Source organism: Eumetopias jubatus, unplaced genomic scaffold (genome assembly GCF_037043125.1).
Source record: "Eumetopias jubatus isolate StellerSeaLion01/CBP00866 unplaced genomic scaffold, mEumJub1_p1.0 scaffold_9, whole genome shotgun sequence".
NCBI lineage: Eukaryota > Metazoa > Chordata > Mammalia > Carnivora > Otariidae > Eumetopias > Eumetopias jubatus.
The window spans coordinates 58,750,373-58,772,661 of NW_028274815.1; the positions used below are offsets into that span (position 1 = coordinate 58,750,373).

At 36.8% G+C, this 22,289-nt stretch overlaps 1 protein-coding gene across 1 annotated transcript in view; it reads left to right on the top strand.

Annotated features, from left to right (window-relative positions):
* WDPCP (WD repeat containing planar cell polarity effector) overlaps window positions 1-22,289 on the top strand; it is a 281,366-nt gene that overhangs the window by 174,137 nt on the left and 84,940 nt on the right. The window contains exon 13 of the mRNA XM_028089705.2: window positions 16,462-16,564. Within this exon, the coding sequence (XP_027945506.2) occupies window positions 16,462-16,564 (103 nt within the window). The remainder of the gene's footprint in view (window positions 1-16,461; window positions 16,565-22,289) is intronic.

A 22,289-nucleotide genomic window follows, 5' to 3' on the forward strand; every position in this document is an offset into this window, starting at 1 on the left:
GCAATTCAGTCACATCTTCAGACTGCACTTCTAATTCTAGTCCTTTTGTTATTTTTCACCAAATCTTCAGTTACTTCCTCCGCTGAAATTTTGAATCTCTCAGTCATCAATGAGGGTTGGTATCAGCTTCTTCCAAACTCATATTCATTTTGGTATTTTGATCTCTTTCCATGATTCATGGATGTTCTTAATGGCATCTAGAATAGTGAATGCATTCCAGAATGTTTTCAATTTATTTAGCCCAGATCAATCAGGGGAATCACTGTATATGGCAGCTATAGCCTTATGAAATGTACTTCTTTTTTTTTTTTTTGCTTTGGATAAATGCTTTAATTTTTTTTTATTATGTTACGTTAGTCACCATACAGTACATCATTAGTTTTTGATGTAGTGTTCCATGATTCATTGTTTGTGTATAACACGCAGTGCTCCATGCAATACGTGCCCTTCTTAAAACCCATCACTGGGCTAACCAATCCCCCCACCCCCTCCCCTCTAAAACCCTGTTTGTTTCCCAGAGTCCATAGTCTCTCATGATTCGTCTCCCTCTCCAATTTCCCCCCCTTCATTTTTCCCTTCCTTTTCCTAATGTCCTCCATGCTATTCCTTATATTCCACAAATAAGTGAAACCATATGATAATTGACTTTCTCTGCTTGACTTATTTCATTTAACATAATCTCCTCCAGTTCCATCCATGTTGATGCAAAAGTTGGGTATTCATCCTTTCTGATGGCTGAGTAATGTTTCATTGTATGTATGGACCACATCTTCTTTATCCATTCATCTGCTGAAGGGCATCTTGGCTCTTTCCACAGTTTGGCTGTTGCGGACATTGCTGCTATGAACATTGGGGTGCATGTGGCCCTTCTTTTCACTATATCTGTATCTTTGTGGTAAATGACCAGTAGTGCAATTGCTGGGTCATAAGGTAGCTCTATTTTTAACTTTTTGGGGAACCTCCACACTGTTTTCCAGAAATCAGTTGCTTTCCTATACACTAACAATGTAACTGTAGAAAGAGAAATTAGGGAATTGATTCCATTTACAATAGAACCAAAACCCCTAAGATACCTTGGAATAAACCTAACCAAAGAGGTAAAGGATCTATATTCTAGAAACTACAGAACACTTATGAAAGAAGTTGAGGAGGACACAAAAAGATGGAAAACATTCCATGCTCATGGATTAGAAGAATAAACATTGTTAAAATGTCTATGCTGCCCAGAGCAATCTATACTTTCAACGCCATCCCAGTCAAAATACCAATGGCATTTTTCAAAATGCTGGAACATACAATCCTAAAATTTGTATGGAACCAAAAAAGACCCCGAATCATCAAGGAAATGTTGAAAAAGGAAAACAAAGCTCGGGCATCACATTGCCTGATTTCAAGCTATATTACAAAGCTGTGATCACCAAGATCAATGGAACAGAATAGAGAGCCCAGATGTGGACCCTCAACTCTTTGGTCAACTAACCTTCGACAAAACAGGAAAAAATATCCAACGGAAAAAAGTCTCTTCAACAAATGGTGTTGAAAAAATTGGACAGCCACATGCAGAAGAATGAAATTGCACCATTCTCTTACACCATACACAAAATGGATGCAAGACCTAAATGTGAGAGAGGAATCCATCAAAATCCTAGAGGAGAATATAGGCAGTAACCTCTTGGACATAGGCCACCAGCAACTTCTTTCAAGAGACACCTCCAGAGGCAAGGGAAACAAAGCAAAAATGAACTTTTGGGACTTCATCAAGATAAAAATCTCCTGCATAGCAAAGGGAACAGTCAAGAAAACTAAGAGGCAACACGCTGAATGGGAAAAGATATTTGCAAATGACACTACAGATAAAGGGTTGATATCCATGATGTATAAAGAACTTCTCAAACTCAACACCCAAAAAAACAAATAATCCAGTCAAAAAATGGGCAGAAGACATGAACAGACACTTCTCCAAAGAAGACATACAAATGGCTAACAGACACATGAAGAAATGTTCATCATCATTAGCCATCAGGGAAATTCAAATGAAAACCACATTGAGATACCCCCTTACACCAGTTAGAATGGCAAAAATTGACACGGCAAGAAACAACAAATGTTGGAGAGGTTGTGGAGAAAGAGGAACCCTCTTACATTGTTGGTGGAAATGCAAATTGATACAACCACTTTGGAAATGTACTTCTTTAATAAGAAAACTTGAAAGGTGAAATTGCTCCTTGTTCCATGGGCTACAGAATGGCTGTTGTGTTAGCAAGCATGAAAACAACACGAATCTCATTGTCCATCTCCATTAGAGCTCTTCGGTGGCCAGGTGCATTGTCAATGAGAAGTAATATTTTGAAGGGAATCTTTTTTTTTTTTTTTTTTTTGAGCAGTAGGTCTCAAAGCAGGCTTAAAATATTCAGTAAACCATGTTGTAAACAAATTTGCTTTCCTTTTTTTCAATTTAAATTCAATTAATTAACATATAAGGTATTATTAGTTCAGAGGTAGAGGTCAGTGATTCATTAGTCTTATATAATACCCAATGCTCATTACATCACATGCCCTTCTTCCAGTCTTTGTTGTTCCATTTCTAGAGCACAGGCAGAGTGGATTTAGCATAATTCTTAAGGGCCTGGGATTTCCAGAGTGGCAAATGAGCACTGGCTTCAACTTACAGTTATCAGCTGCATTATCCCCTAACAAGACACTCAGCCTGTCCTTTGAAGCTTTGAAGCCAGGTATTGACTTCTCTCTAGCAAAGAAAGTCATAGATGGCACCTGCATAGATGGCACCTGCCAACATTACAAAAATTAGGAAAGGTTATAACAACAATATGTTATAAAAGTTAATTGTCAATGACTGATCCAAAGTATGATATAAAGATGAAAGTCTATTCGGGATTTTTTTTAGTTTTAAATATCTTGTTGTAAATTTGCATATTCATTCCAGTAGTACATTTAGGTCATTTGTGAAAGTTAGTAAGAACCCAGTAACAGCAAGCTTTTTATTTTTGATCCTAGATGACACAGACAAGATATGTGTAAATATTTAAACCTGGACCATGGCCAAAGACTATCAGTGTTTGTCATCTTTTGTGCAGTGGAAGCCAATTTCACTGAATAGTGCTAAATGATGATACTAATCTAAGTCAGTTTGGTAAATGGTAAATTATAAAATTGTTACTGAGAATGACAAAAACTAAGTGATTTATTCTTCTGAGTATTTTTTTGAAAACTTGCTTCCGGGTTAGTAACACTTTAATAATAAAACCATCCAGTAACAAGGCCCTGGTTGGGTGGCAGTAAAGGTTGGGATTTATCAATATGACACTTTTCAGATCTATTGCTGTCCATGTTGTCCATTTAGACTTGTTATATGTCATCTTAATCTTATACAATAAATTTCCAAAAACAGATCAATAAAACAAAAAAGGGCTGTACAACTTGCAATGTCTCCTTGTGCCTCCCAGACACATGATTGTAAACTAAGCATGTGGTAACACAGTCCACTAGTATGTGAGAACTTTGATGGTTGTGCATCAGGGGTGGATCCATGTTTTATAGAGCTTGTAGCTTGCATAATTTGAGGAGTATTTCTTAAAAAGAGTTTAAAATTTCAAATACAGAATTAGGTACTGGAAAGGCTATGTACAAATGAGAGGCAATGAAGCCTAAGCTTCATTGATTTTTGGCACATAGTAAATAGTCCATAGTTATTTATGGAATGATTTTTTATTAATAGTAATTGAATTTGAACCCAGGATGAGTGGAAGGGCATGTCAGTCTTGGTAGTGGCCTCTTGAAATGTCTTAATGTATGATTTAACAGTACATTAGCCTGAGTTTAGTCTCAACCAGCTTTACTCGATATCCTGTATTCATGTATGTACTGGCCTAGTCAGGTACAAGACATGAAAATGAAATTTAAAGCCAAGTGCCTTTTATTTTCTTGACTCATTTAGAATATGACCATTTCCCAGAGGTATGTGAACCCACTTAGTTGTATATATCCAACATTTAAATTAAATTCCAACACTAAAACTATCCAAAAGTTAAAAAATAAGTGAAGCTAGAGGATAGTCAATTGGCAAGAGATATAGATACTAGATATGTTGTGCATCAGACCCAAAAGAGTCTTGTATCACCCCCTAAAGATTCATGAACTATGTCAAACTGAGGAGCATGGAGTTAAAGGGATATATTCTCTACTACATTTTGCCAAAGACTACATTCAGATACATGAATAGCAAGGAGGCTCACAAGTGTATCAGCAAATAAATAGACTGTAAACAGAAAGATTAAGGAACGAAAACCTTTATGGTACAGATATAATAACTGTTGAGGCTTACTCTCTTCAAACTAATGACTCCAATTCTTTATAACAATTAAAAAATAAAGAGGAGAAATCATAGAATTAAGGAAAAATGAAAGAGTAAGACAGAATATGTGGGAGCAGGCAAGATGGTGGAAGAGTAGGGGACCTCGTTTCATCTGGTCCCTTGAAGTTAGCTGGATATCTATCAAACCATTCTGAACATCCACGAATTCAGCCTGAGATGTAAGAAAATAGATCTGGAACTCTACAAGTGGAAAATTGACTGCTTTTTGCAAGGTAGAAGGTGCAGAGTCATGAATCTGCAGGGAGCTATCAGAAGATAAACAGAGTGGGGAAGGAGCCTCCATAAGCTGGCTACTGGAAAGTTCCATAACCCTGGAGCACAAACCGGAGCCCTTAGAAATCTGCTCCAGTGAGAGATATCCCTTTTTGAAAGGGGCTCAGGGGATGAAAAGGGCAGAATTCTAGGTGGGTCATTGTGGTCTCAGGATCCCAGGAGACAGAATGAACAGTAGTGCCTGAACCGGCAGAGTGCCCAATTAGTGGAGTGGGGAAACTGGTTATGGTCAATGAACCCAGGAGGGGACTTGCAGCTCAGGTCACCATAAACCTTGAGCTGGACCAGTTGGGTGACCAATTTCTGCCTGCACACCCTGAAAAGGACTGGAATGCATGGGCCGTTTACCATCCCCTGGAAGGGGCAAAACGGCTGGGCAACAGCTCTCAGGGCAGCGGTGGCCCCTGGAAAGGACAGTAGGGTGACACCCAGCCATGGCTGGGAGCAGCAGAGCAGGGTATGCGCACAAACCCGCAACTGCTTGCATTCCCAAGGCACACAAAGGGCAGTAACTTGCGGGGGTCCCTCGGACTCCCTCCGGGAAGATTCCTGTGGGCATGCATGGCAAGAGTCTGCAGAGTTTGGCACAAACAAAGGTGAAGACTGTCCCAGAAGGTTTATTGAAGAGGGGGGACTGCAGTCTTTTGGCCCTGGGCCACTTATGTAAGAAATTGAGGAAGACACAAAGAAATGAAAAAACATTCCATGCTCATGGATTGGAAGAATAAACATTCTTAAAATGTCTATGCTGCCTAGAGCAATCTACACATTCAGTGCAATCCCTATCAAAATACAGTCGACATTTTTCACAGAGCTGGAACAAACAATCCTAAAATTTGTATGGAACCAGAAAAGACCCCAAATAGCCAGGGGAATGTTAAAAAGAAAACCAAAGCTGGGGACATCACAATGCCTGACTTCAAGCTCTATTACAAAGCTGTAATCATCAATTTGTGCCAGTGGTACTGGCACAAAAACAGACACAGATCAATGAAACAGAATAGAGAGCCCAGAAATGGACCCTCAACTCTATGGTCAGCTAATCTTAAATCAGGAAAAAATATCCAATGGAAAAAAGTCTCTTCAACAAATGGTGTTGGGAAAATTGGACAGCCACATGCAGAAGAATGAAACTGCACCATTCTCTTACACCATACACAAAGATAAAGTCAAAATGGATGAAAGACCTCAATGTGTGACAGGAATCCATCAAAATCCTTGAGGAGAACACAGGGAGCAACCTCTTTGACATCGGACACAACAACTTCTTTCAAGACATGTCTCCAAAGGCAAGGGAAACAAAAGCGAAAATGAACTTTTGGGACTTCATCAAGATAAAAAGCTTCTGCACAGCAAAGGAAATAGTTAACAAAACTAAAAGGCAACCTATGAAATGGGAGAAGATATTTGCAAATGACGTATCAGGTAACGGGCTGGTATCCAAGATCTATAAAGAACTTCTCAAACCCAACACCCAAAAAACAAATAATCCAGTCAAGAAATGGACAGAAGACATGAACAGACACTTCTCCACAGAAGACATACATATGGCCAACAGACACATGAAAAAATGCTCCACATCACTTGCCATCAGGGAAATACAAATCAACACCACAATGAGATGCCACCTTACACCAGTTAGAATGGCTAAAATTAACAAGACAGGAAACAGCAAGTGTTGGCGAGAATGTGGAGAAAAGGGAACCCTCTTACACTGTTGGTGGGAATGTAAGCTGGTACAGCCACTCTGGAAAACAGTATGGAGGTTCCTCAAGAAGTTAAAAATAGAGCTATCCTACAACCCAGCAATTGCACTACTGGGCATTTAGCCCAGAGATACAGATGTAGTAAAAAAAAAAAAAGGGGGCACCTGCACCCCAGTGTTCATAGTAATGTCCACAATAGCCAAACTGCGGAAGCAGCTGAGATGTCCTTTAACAGATGAATGGATAAAGAAGGTGTGGTTCATATATGCAATGGAATATTACTCGGCCATCAGAAAGGATGAATACCTACCATTTGCATCAACATGGATGGAACTGGAGGGTATTATGCTAAGTGAAATAACTCAATCAGAGAAAGACAATTATATGGTTTCATTCATATGTGGAACATAAGAAGTAGGTCAGAGGATCATAGGGGAAGGGAGGGAAAACTGAGTGGGAAGAAATCAGAGAAGGAAACTAGCCATGACAGACTCTTGACTCTAGGAAACAAATTGAGGGTTGCGGAAGGGAAGGTTGTTGGTGGGGGGATGGGGTAACTAAGTGATGGGCATTAAGGAGGCCACAAGATGTGATGCGCACTGGGTGTTATATGCAACTAATGAATGATTGAACATTACATCAAAAACTAATGATGGTACTATATGTTGGCTAATTGAATTTAAATAAATTAGAAAAAATCTTTTGTTGATTGTTTCCTTCAAAATAAAAAAAATAATAAAAAGGAAAGCCAGAATGTTCCAGAAGTAATTTGTGGGCCACAGATCTTACAGCCAACACTTACATCACTGCTAAACATAAAGTACTAGAGTTAGTAACTCACAATGAAAACCATATTTGTATGGGTATGTTTCTCTGCGCTTTGTATGTCTATATAAAAGTGCTATATAGTCTTAATGTTAGAGTAAGTCTTTGATATTCTTGACCATTTGCTTTGACATAAGAACTTTAAGATCAACTTATCAAGTTCCATTAAAACCTTTGAAATGATTTTAATTGTAATTCCACTGGATTTTACAGATTATTTGTGGTCAGAATTGATCTCTATCACAGATAGTCTTTTCAGCCATAAGCAGGTGTGTCTGTATTTTAATCAGGTGTTCACTTATGTTTGTCAGTAATGGTAATTTCTTCTCAAATTTATTGCATATCTTTTGTTTATTTTCAGTGAATAATCACATATAAATTTTGCCAGAGAAGAGAAAATAGAAAAAAAGCCACCCAACTTATTTTATAAGGCTAGTATAACCTTCATAGCAGTCAGGGCTTGTTAGCTGTTAAGCCCAAGTAAAGTCATTGACTTTTCTTAAGTAAGAACACAAATGTAAAAGTCTTAAAATATTAGCTAATTGAATACAGTAGTGACACTCTTGGCTTAAAAGAAAAAAAAACCCACATAATTATTTCAATTGATGTTCACTGACATTGCTTCCAGTTTTTCATTGTTATAATTTTAAATACTAATACATTGTTAAGATGCACAATAAACAAACCTTTCCTGAGAAGGTCCATATATTAAATATTATAGGCTTGTAGACCAAGAAGCAAAATTGAGTTTATAAGTACTTGCATATAACAAAAAAACACAAACTTCCATTAATCTTTATTAACTAAATTAGAAATACAATAATTGAGTAGTTTTGATAGTACAAGTTTACAAATGTAAATAATGGAATTTTCTGTTGGGGGAATAACATTTCACTTAAATTAGGGCCGAAAGTTGGTGTTCCTTATTAAAAAATATCTATTGTAACATGTTCATCTTTTAATGCTGATCTATGATGATTTTATGTATTTCACTTTTGCAAATTTCTTTCCTATTAATATCAGTCCATGGGCATATGGTTTTAATTGAGTATATTCACCAATTAGATGACATTTTTAGAATTCTGTTAACTAGAAGATTTAAAGAATGCCATTTAGCATGTCATTTTATTACAAATTAATCACTCCCAGTTAAAATTCCTCAGATGCATAAATAGACTTTGGAATATGGAAATTTCTGTTGCACTTGCATCACGGTTGAAAAACACTGTTGTGGATTGAAATCAGAAAATATATTGCTGCAGGAATTTGTGTAGAATGGAGATCTCCCTTTATTTCTTCACAATTCAGGGAATGTATAACACAGCCTGACATTACTTGCAAGTCAAAAAAATGGCAGTTATCATTGAAATTACTTTATCATACTATAAGTTTCATATATAAGTAGTATTTTGCCTTGCAATTTTAGATTGAAATATTTTTAAGTTTGTAGCGTAAGCTAATTCCAAAGCCATTTAGAGTTAAATAAGAGTGGTGAGCACAATTCTTCCAACCATTTAAAAATGTAACACCATGTTTAACTTGAGGACTCTACAAAAGGCAGGCTATATTTGGCCCATAGGCCATACTTTATGGACCCTTGCTCTAGAAAGTCTTATATTCCCAGTAAATATATGTGTCTGAGTCTCCAAAACTTTGCAACCAGTAAATAATCCTTTTCATAATTTATTTTAATTCCAGTATAGTTAACATACAGTGATCTATTAGTTTTGGGTGCACAATATAGTAATTCAACAATTCTGTACATTACAGGTGCTCATCATGACAAGCTTACTCTTAATCCCCTTCACCTATTTCACCCATACCCCCCATACACCTCCACTCTAGCAACCATTGATTTGTTTTCTATAGTTAAGAGTCTGTTTCTTGGTTTGTCTGTTTTTTCTTTGTTCATTTTTGTTTTGTTTCTTAAATTCCACATGAGTGAAATCGTAGGATATTTTTCTTTCTCTGATTTATTTCACTTACTGTTATACTCAATAGCTCCATCCATGTCATTGCAAATGGCAAGATTTCATTATTTTTTTATTAAGGATTTTATTAGAGAGCGAGCAAGAGAGAGAGCACAAGCAGGGGGAGGCGCAGAGGGAAAGAGAGAAGCCGACTCTCCACTGAGCAGGAAGCCTGATGCAGGACTCATGACCTGAGCCAAAGGGGATCATGACTTGAGCCGAGATCATGACCTGAGCCTAAGGTAGACACTTAACTAAGTCACCTAGGCTCCCCAAGATTTCATTATTTTTTATGACTGAATAATATTCTGTTGTGTATATGTACCACATCTAGTATATCCATTCATCAATCGATGGACACTTGGGCTCCTTCTGTATCTTAGCTATTGTAAATAATGCTGCAATAAACATAGAGGTGCGTGTATACCTTTGAATTCATGTTTTTGCATTCTTTGGGTAAATACCCAGTAGTGGGATTGCTGGATTGTAGGGTAGTTCTATTTTTAAGAGGGTTTTTTTTTTTTTTGAGGAACCTCCACACAGTTTTCCACAGTGGCTGAACTAGTTTGTATTCCCACCAATAGTGCAGTAGGATTTTTCTCCATATCCCAACCATCCCAAAGGTTTTTTTTGCTTTTCTTTTCCTTGCCTCAGGAGACATACCTAGAAAAATGTTGCTACAGCTGTCAAAGAAATTACTGCCTCTTCTAGGATTTTTATGGTTTCTGGTCTCACATTCAAGTCTTTAATACATTTTATTTTTATGTATGGTGTAAGAAAGTGGTCCAGTTTCATTCTGTTGCAGGTTGCTGTCCAGTTTTCCCAATACTGTTTGTTGAAGAGACTGTCTTTTTCCAATTGCATATTCTTACCTCCTTTGTTGAAGATTAATTGACCATATAAACATGGGTTTATTTCTGGGCTCTCTATTCTGTTCCATGGATCTGTGTATTTGTTTTTGTTGCAGTACCATATTTTTTGATGCCTATAGCTTTGTTGAAATCTGGGATTGTGATACCTCCAGCTTTGTTCTTTTTCAAGATTGTTTTGGCTATTCAGAATCTTTTGTGGTTCCATACCGATTTTAGGATTACTTGTTCTAGTTTTGTGAAAGATGCTGTTGGTATTTTGGAAAGGATTACAATAAATCTGTAGATTGCTTTGGGTAGTATGGACATTTTAACAATACTGATTCTTCTAGTTCATGAGCATAAAATATCTTTCCATTGCTTTGTGTCATCTTCAATTTCTTTCATCAATGTTTTATACTTAGGGTACAGGTCTTTCACCTCCTTGGTTAAGTTTCTTCCTAGGTATTTTATTCTTTTTGCTTCAGTTGTAAATGGAGAATTTTTCTTAATTTCTTCTCCTGCTACTACATTATTAGTGTATAGAAAAGCATCAGATTTCTGTATATTGATTTTATATCCTGTGACTTCGCTGAATTCATTTATCATTTCTAGTAGTTTTTTTTTTTTTGTAGAGTCTTTAGGGTTTTCTGTATATAGTATCATGTCAACTGCAAATAGTCCAGTTTTATTTCTTCCTTACCAATTTAGATACCTATTATTCCTTTTTATTGTCTGATTGCTATGGCTAGGACTTCCAGTAAGTACTGTGTTGAATAAAAGTGGTGACAGTGGACATTCTTATCGTGCTCCTCATCTTAGGAGAAAAGCTCTTAGATTTTCACCATTAAATATGTTGTTAGCTATGGGTTTTTTATATGTAGCCTTTATTATGTTGTGGTGTGTTCCCTCTAAACCTACTTTGTTGATGGTTTTTATCATGAATGCATGTTATACTTTGATCCTTTTTCTGCATCTATTGATCATGTGGTTTTTATCCTTTCTCTTGATGTGATGTATCATGTTGACTGATTTGCAGTATTTGCAAATATTGAACCATCCTTGCATCCCAAGAATAAATTCTGCTTGATCAAGGTGAATGATTTTTTAATGTGTTGGATTTGGTTTGGTGATACGTTGTTGAGTATTTTTGCATCTGTGTTCACCTTTTGTAGTGTCTTTATCCAGCTTTGGTATCAGGGTAATGGCAATCTCAAAAGTGAATTTGGAAGCTTTCCTTACTCTTCTGTTTTTGGAATAGTATGAGAGAATATATATTAACTCTTGTTTAAATGTTTGGTAGAATTCACCTGTGAGGCTGTCTGGTCCTGGACTTTTGTTTCTTGGGAGTTTTTTGATTACGGATTCTATCTTCATTGCTGGCAGCAGGTCTGTTCAAATTTTCTGTTTGTTCCTGAGAGACCTTGGGAAGACTATATGTTTCTAGGAACTTATCCATGTCTTCTAGATTGCCCACTTTGTTGGCATATGATTTTTCATCATGTTTTCTTATAATTCTTTCTGGTTATCTCCTCTTTCACTTAGGATTTTGTTTATTTGAGCCCTCTCTCTTTTTGATGAGTCTGGGTAAAAGCTTATCAATTTTGTTGATCTTTTCAAAGAATCAGCTACTGGTTTCATTGACCTGTTATCCTGTTTTTTTAGTTTCTATTTCATTTATTTCTGCTCTATCTTTATTATTTTCTTTCTTCTGCTGGTTTGGGGTTTTGTTTCTTCTTCTTTTTCTAGCTCCATTAGATTGTTTATTTGAGATTTTTCTTGCTCCTTGAGTCAGGCCTGTATTGCTATAAACTTCCCTCTTAGAAGAGCTTTTGCTTTTTCTCAAAGATTTTGGACCATTGTATTATTTTTTATTTGTCTCCATGTAATTTTTTATTTCCTCTTTGATATTTTGGTTGACCCATTTGTTGCTTAATAGCATGTTATTTAACCTCCATGTATTTGTGTTCTTTACACATTTCTTCTTGTGTTTGATTTCTAGTTTTATAGCAGTGTGGTCCGAAAAAATGCATAGTATGACTTCAGTCTTTTTGAATTTGTTGAAATTATTGCAGGCTAACCTTGTGATCTGTTCTGGACAGTAATCTATGTGCACTTGAATCAAGTGTATTCTGCTATTTTAGGATGGAATGTTCTGAATAGATCTGGTCCAGATCCATCGGTTAGATCCATCTGGCCTAGTGTGTCATTCAAAGCCACTGTTTCCTTGTTGAATTTCTGTGTGGATGATCTACCCATTGATGTAAGTGAGGTGTTAAAGTACCCTACTATTATTGTATCACTATTGATTATTTCCTTTATGTTTGTTATTAGCTGCTTTATATATTTAGAGGCTGCCATGTTGGGTGTGTAAATATTTACAGTTATTACACCTTCTTTTTGAATTGTTCCCTTTATGATTATATAGTGTCCTTTTTCCGTTATTACAACCTTCTGTTAAAGCTCATTTTGTCCAGCGTAAGTATTGCTACCCTGGCTTTCTTTTCACATCCATTTGCATGATAAGTGCTTTTCTATCCCTGCACTTTCAGTCTGAATGTGCCTCTGGGTCTGAAATGGGCAGACATATAAATGGGCCTTGCTTTTTTTATCCATTCCATCACCATGTCTTTTGATTTGAGCATTTTGTCCATTTACAATCAGAGTAATTGTCGATAGGTATGTACTTATTGTCATTTTATTACTTGTTTTATGGCTGTTTTTGTAGTTCTTCTCTGTTCCTTTGTTCTCTTGCTCTTTTCTCTCATGGTTTTCTGGCTTTCTTAGTGATAATACTTGGATTCCTTTCTCTTTATTTTTTGCCTATTTAGTATCAGTTTTTGATTTGTGGTTACCATGACGTTTATATATAACATCTTCTGTATATCAGTCTGTGTTTAGTTGATGGTCACTTAAGTTTGAACCCATCCTAAAAGCACTATGTTTTTACTCTTTTCCCAGCCCTGTTGTATGTATATGATGCCCTACTTTACATCCTTTTATTCTGTGAGGCCCTTGACTGATTTTTATAGGTATATTTAATTTTAGTGCCTTTTTGCTTCCTACTTTTCTTTCTCTTGCCTATGGACTTGCCTTTCCACTCAGAGTCCCCTTTAACATTTCTTATAGGGCTGGTTTAGGGTGAGGAATTCCTTTAATTTTTATTTGGGAAATTCTCTCTGCTTGTATTATGAGTGATTGCTTGCTATGTTGGATAGAGTATTTTTGGCTGCAGGGTTTTTTCTTTCAGCACTTTGAATATATCATGCCACTCCTTTCTAGCCTACAAGTTTCTGCTAAGGAATCCACTGAGAGTCTTACAGGATTTCCCTTGTATGTAACTGTTTTCTCTTGCTGCTTTTAAAATTCTCTCCTTTTTGCTGTTTTTTTTCCCCCCATTTCAATTACTATGTGTCTTGGTGTGGACTTCTGTGGGTTAATTTTTGGGGGAATCTCTGTGCCTCCTGGGTATAGATTTCTGTTTCCTTCTCCAGATTTGGGGAGTTTCCAGCTATTATTCCTTCAAATAAATTTTCAGTCCCTTTTCTCTCTCTCCTCCTCTGGGATTTCTATAATGTAAATGTTATGCTTGATGGTGTTGCTGAGTTCCATTAATCTATTTTCATTTTTCATTATTTTTTGTCCCTCTCGCTCCAGTCAGCTTGATTCCTGTTACTCTCTTCTGCAGGTCCGTGATCTGTTCTTCCGCTTCCTCTACTCTCCTATTTATTACATCTAGTGTATTTTTTATTTCAGTTATTGAGTTCTTCGTCTCTCATTAGTTCTTTTTTTTTTTATGTTTTCTGTCTCTTTTTTGAAGGTGTCACTGAATTCCTCTACTCTTCTCAAGTCTAGTTGAGTATATCTTTATGACCGTTACTTTAAATTCTCTATCAGGTGTATTACTTATCTCCATTTCATTTAGCTCTCACTGTGATTTTGTCTTGTTCTTTCATTTGGGACATATTCCTCTGTCTCATTTTGTCTAACTCTTGGTGTCTTTTTCTGTGTTTTAGTAAAGTCCACTATATCTCTTTCTCTTGAAAGTAGTGGCTTTAGGGGCACCTGGGTGGCTCAGTTAAGCACCCAACTCTTGATTTCAGCTCAGATTGTGATCTCAGGATTGTGGGATTGAGCCCCACATGGGGGTCTGTGCTCACCAGGGAGTCTGCTGGGGTTTCTCTCTCTCCCTCCCCTCTGTCCCCACCAACGCTCTCTGTTTCTCTTAAAGTAAATAAATAAATCTTAAAAAGAAAAAAAGGAAGTAGTGGCCTTATGAAGAGGAGGTCATGTAGTGCCTTGCAGTGCAATGTCCCCAGTTCACAGAACCTGGAGCTTCAGGGTATCTCCTGTGTGTGTTGCATGTGCAGTACTGTGTGGCTAAGCTGCATTTACCTTTAGTTCTGTCATCTACAATGACTCTCTTTGCCTTTTGTGTGCAGAGTTTGATCACTGTGTTGAAAATGGGCCGTTCTGGGGCCGTGTTGGGTTTGAGCTGAGTCAAACCAGGCATTTACCAGAGATGAAGTACCACCAAACTGCAAGGTGCTTCCCCTGAGTTTTTGTTGGTGGGTGGAGCCTGTAGTCAGACTTGATGTCTGCTCCCAGCCCACTTCTGGAGCCACAGTTGGATTGGAGTATAGGGTTATCTTACCCTCTACTTTGGAGTGGTGCTCACCCCTGTCAGGGCTGCTTGCACACTGCCAGTCTTGTGGTACCACTTTGGATGGGATCCTGCCAAGGACATACTGGAGGAAGAAAGTCTGCTGTAGAATGTAGGGGTGGGGCATGCGGTGCCAGGATGGTCTTCACCAGTCTACTAAAGGAGAGTACCTGCAGCCACCTGGGAAAACTTGTCAAGACTGGTGGGACTGGGGATGCAGATCTGCAGAAGTGCACCAGGGCAAGGTGCACTGTAAGTAAGCTAGGTGGAACATGTTGGTGCTGTGCTGGTTCCTGCAGGTATCCATATATTTAGGCTGGGGGTGGGGGTTGGACAAGGGAGTGAAATGGTGCCCAGCAGCATTTTGTTCTTGGAGAAGTCTCCCAAAGATCCCTGCCCCTCCAGCACATGCTCTGAGATTAGTAAATAAATCTCATCCCCATATACCCCAGGCAGTTTTCAAACTGCTGCTTCTATGCTGTATTTCAGGGGGGCTGTTTGTAGTAAAAAAGATTAAGGGCAGAAAGTCAGTTTCCTCTTGTTCTCCCTGCTCTCCTAGAACCGCGCCCACTGATTTTTAGAGTTCCAGGTGTAATGGCCCACTGATTGTAAGAACTCATGAAGTTAGGCTCTTCTGGTTTTCAAAGCCAAATGTTATGACGATTTGTCTTCCCAGTGTGTCCCCCATGCCTCGGATGCCTGGTGTGCCTGATGTGGGGGTCTGCTTCTCTCTCCGCTCCACATCCACAGTGTCCCTCCTTCCTGGGGACAGTCCTGTGGGTCCATTTGGCTCCTGACAGCATCTCCACTTTTCCTGCCCTCTTTGATGTGGCTTCTCTGCATTTACCTGTAGAGAGTCTGGTCTGTCAGTCTTTAGGTCATTTTCTGGGTTATTTACACTGATGTGGGTGTTATCTAGTGGTATTTATGGGATGAGGTGAGCTAATGATCCTCCTACTCTGCCATCTTCCCTGGAAGTCTCTGCAGCCAGTAAATATTCTGAACTTCTAAAAAATGCACCAGATACTAATTCTGTCGCTTTTTCTCTATTTTCCCTCCTAGCATAACTCTTATTTGTCCTTCAAGACTCAGAGCAAAGATCAGTTCCTTCTCTTTAACTCCACAGCAAATATTTGTGCAAATATCTGTTATAAAACCTATCACACATTATGTAATTAACTGTTCACAATGATCTGTCTCCCCACTGGGCTCACAGCTTCTTGAGACATGGAATTGTAATTGATCTCTATATTCCAGAACAATGCCTAACACTTAGTAGGTGCTGATTATTTGCTGACTGTATGAGTTCAAGATAATAGTAATATTAATAATGTTAACAAAGTAGTATATGCCAGACACATAAATGTCAGAGACAAATTTGTGTAGTTGTATTTCTTGTAAAACGCTTATCATAATATTATACACAATTGAATTTTGAAGAAGTCATCTCAGATATTAAAATCTCACCAAAGAACATAGCAATAAATGTTTTTATTTCCTGACAAAACTGAGTATGTCGAACATTTGGTTTAAAAACTTGTCTTTTTCCCTGAAGAATTAAAATAACTTATTTAAATAATGCTATTAGGTATAGTTATAATCTACAATTCAAGAAAATTTGCTTATACTAGAAAACTGAGAGAATTAAAACACAAAAAATATTCATCAGCCATGTCTGTTTTGTAATCTGAACAGTAAGCTCTTTAGCTCAAAATCTTCTTTGTAACTTGACCAAGATTTATTTGGATTAACCTTTTTTTTTTATTTTTTTATTTTTCCAAAGGACATCCATTACTTTGCATTAGATAAGGGTGAATTGGCACTAGCTGAAGTGGCAAGAAAAAGAGCTAGTGACATTGATGCAGAATCAATAACCTCTGGAGTTGGTAAGAATTAATGCTGGTTTTTTTAAGTGCTTTTTGTTTCAGTCAATACTTACTCTGTATCATGTATATTTATGTTTGTAAGGCCCGGTTGGTTAATTTGAATTACTTTCTTTGTAAGAAAGTGACTTTTAAAAAAGAATTAAGCCTGGGTAGGTAGTACAATATGGATATGTAAGTGGGAACAGTGTTGATATAAAAATTAATAATCACTGATTAATCACCATTTAGCAAAAAGTCAAAAAGACACTGTTTTCATAAGATTTTTGAGGTAGTTATTATCGTAAGCACCGTTATTAATATTAGCCAACACAGAAACTTATATAATTATTTATATACATAGACATGTCATATCTCAAAGGAATTCTGTCCTATATCAAAGTATTTCACATGGGCTTTTAGGTTTGATGGGTGACTTGTTTCTTTTAGAAGCCACTAGTTGTTTTACAGTGTAGTCTTCCAAAGAAGACCAATCAGAAAACTATTTAATCTAAAGGTCCATACAAAACTTTATAATATATAAAAATGATAGTTTTAAAAACTATTATAATATCAACATGAGCTCCCTTTTCCCTAAACTTAGTTTGTCTAATGTGACTAAATCTGGAATTATTGATCTCTGGACATCCCAATTGCTATTCTTCCTGGTATTTACTATTCCTAGATTAGGCAAAGGGCCCTCAGAATTGCAAAAGAATTCATTTCTTTGTGGAACTCCTGAGAAAGGAAGTTTTAATAGATTTCTACTTTGTAAGTTTGCTTCAAATTATTATAACAAGCCTCTCCAGTGATTGATCATCTTTGTTTTTTTAATGCTATTTGCAGCCAGAGGGAGCAATTGCCAGCTTCTCTTTAAGGATGGAGGTTTTGCATTTTAAAGCTATTTAAAGTTAGTAAGGGTGAAAAGGAATGTGAAGAAATTATCACAAAATTTCAGAAAAAGGAAGAAATTCCATTATTCACCAGTATGCTTTCTGTGCCCTGTGAATGCTTTGATTAGATTCCTGTAGCCAGCTGATACTTCCTAGCCAGAGTCTTTTTGAGCCCTGCCTCATTTCTAGCAAATATCTTTCTTCACTGAAACCCTGTACCTCCCTGCTTTTCAGCCTTTTTTCTTCAGGCCTTTACCCTCTGACCTTGATTACTCCCTTGACAAAGATACCATTCAGTAACAACAGTAACTATCAAGAGGTGAACATTCAGATGGATGTTCTAGTACACTTTTATTTTAGAAAACTGGGGTGACTCCCACTCAAAATTAGAAAAGGAATTAGGAAAGAATCTCTAGTTTCTTAATGGCAGTTTCTGTCTAGTTCTTCCATATAGCTCACATCATGCTGGGGAAAGCTAATTTTCTCTCAAATCCCTTCAATTTAGTTCGACTCTGCTTTCTCAAACATTTCTGAAAGCAGAAAATAAGTTTTTGGCTTTCAAAAGTGTTGCTTGATGCAAGCAAGAAGGTAAATTATGTAACATAACAAGAGCACTCAAGTTGAAGTATTTCAAGGGTGCCTGGGTGGCTCTGTCGGTTAAGCATCTGCCTTCGGCTCAGGTCATGATCCCAGGGTCCTGGGATCGAGTCCCACGTGGAGCTCCCTGCTCTGCAGAAAGTCTGCTTCTCCCTCCCCTGCCACTCCTCCTGCTGTGCTCTCTCTCCGTCAAAGAAATAAATAAGATCTTTTTAAAAAAATAAGTAAGTTGAAGTATTTCAGTCTACATGGAAGAGTCTGTAAAAATTATCACATGTGGTAGCCGACAACACAACTAAAAGCAAGAGCTGCCAAAGGATAAGTTCAATGATAATAATCTGAACAATTTGAAAGTTTATTTAAATTTTTTATTCTAGTATAACATACAGAAAAACACACAAATCATAAATGTAACTCAGTGGATTTTCACAAAGTAAACAGTCTTGTAACCATTATCCAGACCAAGTAACATACATTACCAGGACCACACAAGCCCTCTCATATCCACTTTAAGATACTACATCCCAGCCGAACTATCTTTACTTATAATACTATAGATTAGCTTTACCTTTCTTTCAAATTTTAAATAAGTGGAATCTATATTATTATTTTGTTTTTGGCTCCTTTCACTTAACTTTATGAGATTATTTTATATTGTTGTATATAAGTAATTCTTTCCTTTTTATTATATAACAGTATTCCAATAGATGAACATATACAATTTTATTTATTTATACTTTATGAGATTCTTTTATATTGTTGTATATAAGTAATTCTTTCCTTTTATTATATAACAGTATTCCAGTAGATGAACATATACAATTTTATTTATTCTATGCCAGGTATCTGAATTCTTTCAAGTCTGGGGCTTATTGTGAATAGTGTTGCTATGAATATACTTGTGTTTGTCTTTTAACAGATATATACACAGATCTTCTGGGTATGTGCTTAAAAGTGGATTTGCTGGGACACAGGATATATTCATATATTCAGCTTTAATAGTATGGGAGAGGAAAAAAAGTTTTCCTCTGTATTTCAAGGTTTTTCCACCCAGACTAAAAACCAGGTTTACACAGGACTGATAAATAGAGAATGTTGGCTAATTGTATTTAAGTTTAAAAGAACCCAAGGAAAAAAAAAAGACTGATTAATAGAAAATGAAACAAGGTTTAATAATATATATACTTCCTGTATACATGGGAGAGACCCAAGAAAACTGAGTATCTCACCAAAATAGCTGAAGCCATCACCTTAAATACCATCTCCATCTAAAGACAAGATAAGATGTAGGTAGAGGATCATTTATGGGAGGTTACCATAAAAAGCATAGTAAAAAAGGCTAAAGTTGTCATGCAGATTTAAGTTCATGCCTTCTCCACTGGTAACAGTTTCTAGGCATCTAAGAGTTATCCCCCTCTTTCTGATACTGAGGGAGACACCCTTACAAATGTAGATTTCCCTTATACATGGAAATGTCTCTTAAGGGAGGGAAACTGGGATTTCAGACATATTCTTGTGTCTACAGTTTCTTAAAAAATACCAACTTAGAATAATCAATATGCCAAAGAGGCATATCTTTTTTTAATCAATTTATATATTCTTATTTTTTAAAGTTTTTATTTAAATTCCAGTTAACATGCAGTGGTGTAGTATTAGATTTCATTCTTTTTTAAGGCTGAGTAATATTCCATTGTGTGTGTGTGTGTGTGTGTGTGTGTGTGTGTGTATACCACTTCTTCTTTATCCATTCATCAGTTGATGGACATTTGGGCTCTTTCCATCATAACAGTAGAGCTTGCCCCATCCTCAATGCATGATATTGTCTGTCTTTTGCATTTTAGCCATTCTGGTGGGGAAGACATTAGTATTTTGTAAATGTGATAGTGTATAGAATGTTCCTGGGCTCTTTATTTCATTGGTCTCTTTGTACTTGCACAAATATCTCAGTGGTTTTTTTTTTTTTAATTGAAGTATAGTTGACACACAATGTTACATTCCACAAGTCTATATCTTATGTTATGCTCACCACAAGCGTAGCTATCATCTGTCACCATACAACGCTATTACAATACCATTGACTAGATTCCCTGTACCTTTCATCCCATGATTTCTTTTTTTTATTATATTATGTTAATCACCATACATTACATCATTAGTTTTTGACGTAGTGTTCCATGATTCATTGTTTGTGCATAACACCTAGTGCTCCACGCAGAATGTGCCCTCCTTAATACCCATCACCAGGCTAACCCATCCTCCCACCCCCCTCCCCTCTAGAACCCTCAGTTTGTTTTTCAGAGTCCATCGTCTCTCATGGTTCGTCTCCCCCTCCGATTTCCCCCCCTTCATTCTTCCCCTCCTGAAGACCTGTACTGTACCTTTGAAACAAATAATACATTATATGTTAAAAAAAAGAAGAAGAAGAAGAAGAAGATCATCCCATGACTTCTTCATTCTGTAACTGGAAGCCTTTATCTTCCACTCTCCCTTTACTCATTTGCCCATCCCCCACCCACATCCCACCCTCAGTTTTTCTCTCTTATGGGTTTCTGCTTTTTGTTTTTTTAGATTCCATGTATTTATCTATGTCTGACTTATTTCACTTGGCATATCCTCTAGGTTCATCCACGCTGTCTTAATGGCAAGATCTTACTATTTTTTATGGTTGAGGGTGTGTGTGTATATGTGTATATGTATATACACACATACGCATTCATCTGCTGATGGACATTTGGGTTGTCTCCAGATCTCAGCTATTACAAATAATACTGCAATACACAGGGTACATACATCTTTTCAGGTTAGTGTTTTTATTTTCTTTGGGTAAATTCCCAGTAGTGGAATTACTGGATCATATAGTATTTTTATTTTTAATTTTCTGAGAAGCTTCCATGTGGTTTTCTACAGTGGTTCTACCAACTTACAGTCCCACCAAGAGTGCCTGAAGGTTCCTTTATCTCCGCATCCTCAACAACATTTATTTCTTGTCATTTTGGTTAGAGCCATTCTGAAAGGTGTAAAGTGGTATCTCATGGTGGTTTGATTTGCATATTTCTGCTGATTAGTAATGTTGAGGTCTCTTTCATGTACCTATTGGCCATCTGTTTGTCTTCTTTGGAAAAATTCAGGTAGGTACTCTTTCCATTTTTTAACTGGATTGTTTGATGGGCTTTTTTGGGGGTGGGTTGTATACATTATTAATATATCTTGACTATTAACTCATTGTCAGATGGATCATTGGAAATATCTAATCCCATTCAGTAGGTTGCTTTTTGTTTTGTGGATAATTTCCTTCGCTTTTCTTAGAGGAAAAGGCAATAGCTTTTTATTTTGGTGTAGTCCCAATAGTTTATTTTTGCATCTGTTTCCCTTGCCTGAAGAGACAAGGTCTAGAAAATTACTGCTAAGGCTGCTGTCAAAGAAATTATTACCTATGTTTTCTTCTAAGGTTTTATGGTTTTAGGTCTAACATTTAGGTCTTTAATACAATTGGAGCTTATTTTTTTGTATGGTGTAAGAAAGTAGTCCAGTTTCATTCTGTTGCATGTAGCTGTCCAGTTTTCTAGCACCATTTGTTGAAGAGACTGTCTTTTCTCCATTGTACGTTCTTGCCTCCTTTGTTGAAGATTAATTGACTATGTAAGTGTGGGTTTATTTCTGGGCTGTCTATTCTATGTCATGGATCTATTTGTTTTTGTGTCAATACCATGCTGTTTTTGATTACTACAGCTTTATAGTGTATCTTGAAATCTGGGATTGTGATACATCTCAAGATTGCTTTGGCTATTTGGGATCTTTTGTTGTTCTATACCAATTTTTGATTACTCTAGTTCTGTGGGGAGAAAAGCTGTTGGTATTAATAGGAATTGCACTGAAACTATAGACTGATTTGGGTATTATGAACATTTTAACAATATTGGTTATTCCAATCCATGAGCATGGAATATCTCCATTTTGTGTCATCTTCAATTTCTTTCATCAACATTTTATAGTTTTCAGAGTACAGGTCTTTCACCTCTTTGCTTAAGTTTCTTCCTAGTGCCATCGTAAATGGGATTGTTTTTTTAAATTTCTCTTTGTGCCACTTCATTATTAGTATATAGAAATGCAACTGATTTATGTGTATTAATTTTGTGTACTGCAATCTTACTGAATTTATCATTTCTAGTAGTTTTTTGGTGGAGGTCTTTAGGGTTTTCCATATGCAGTATTGTATCTGCAAATGGTGACATTTTAACTTATTCTTTACCAACTTGGAT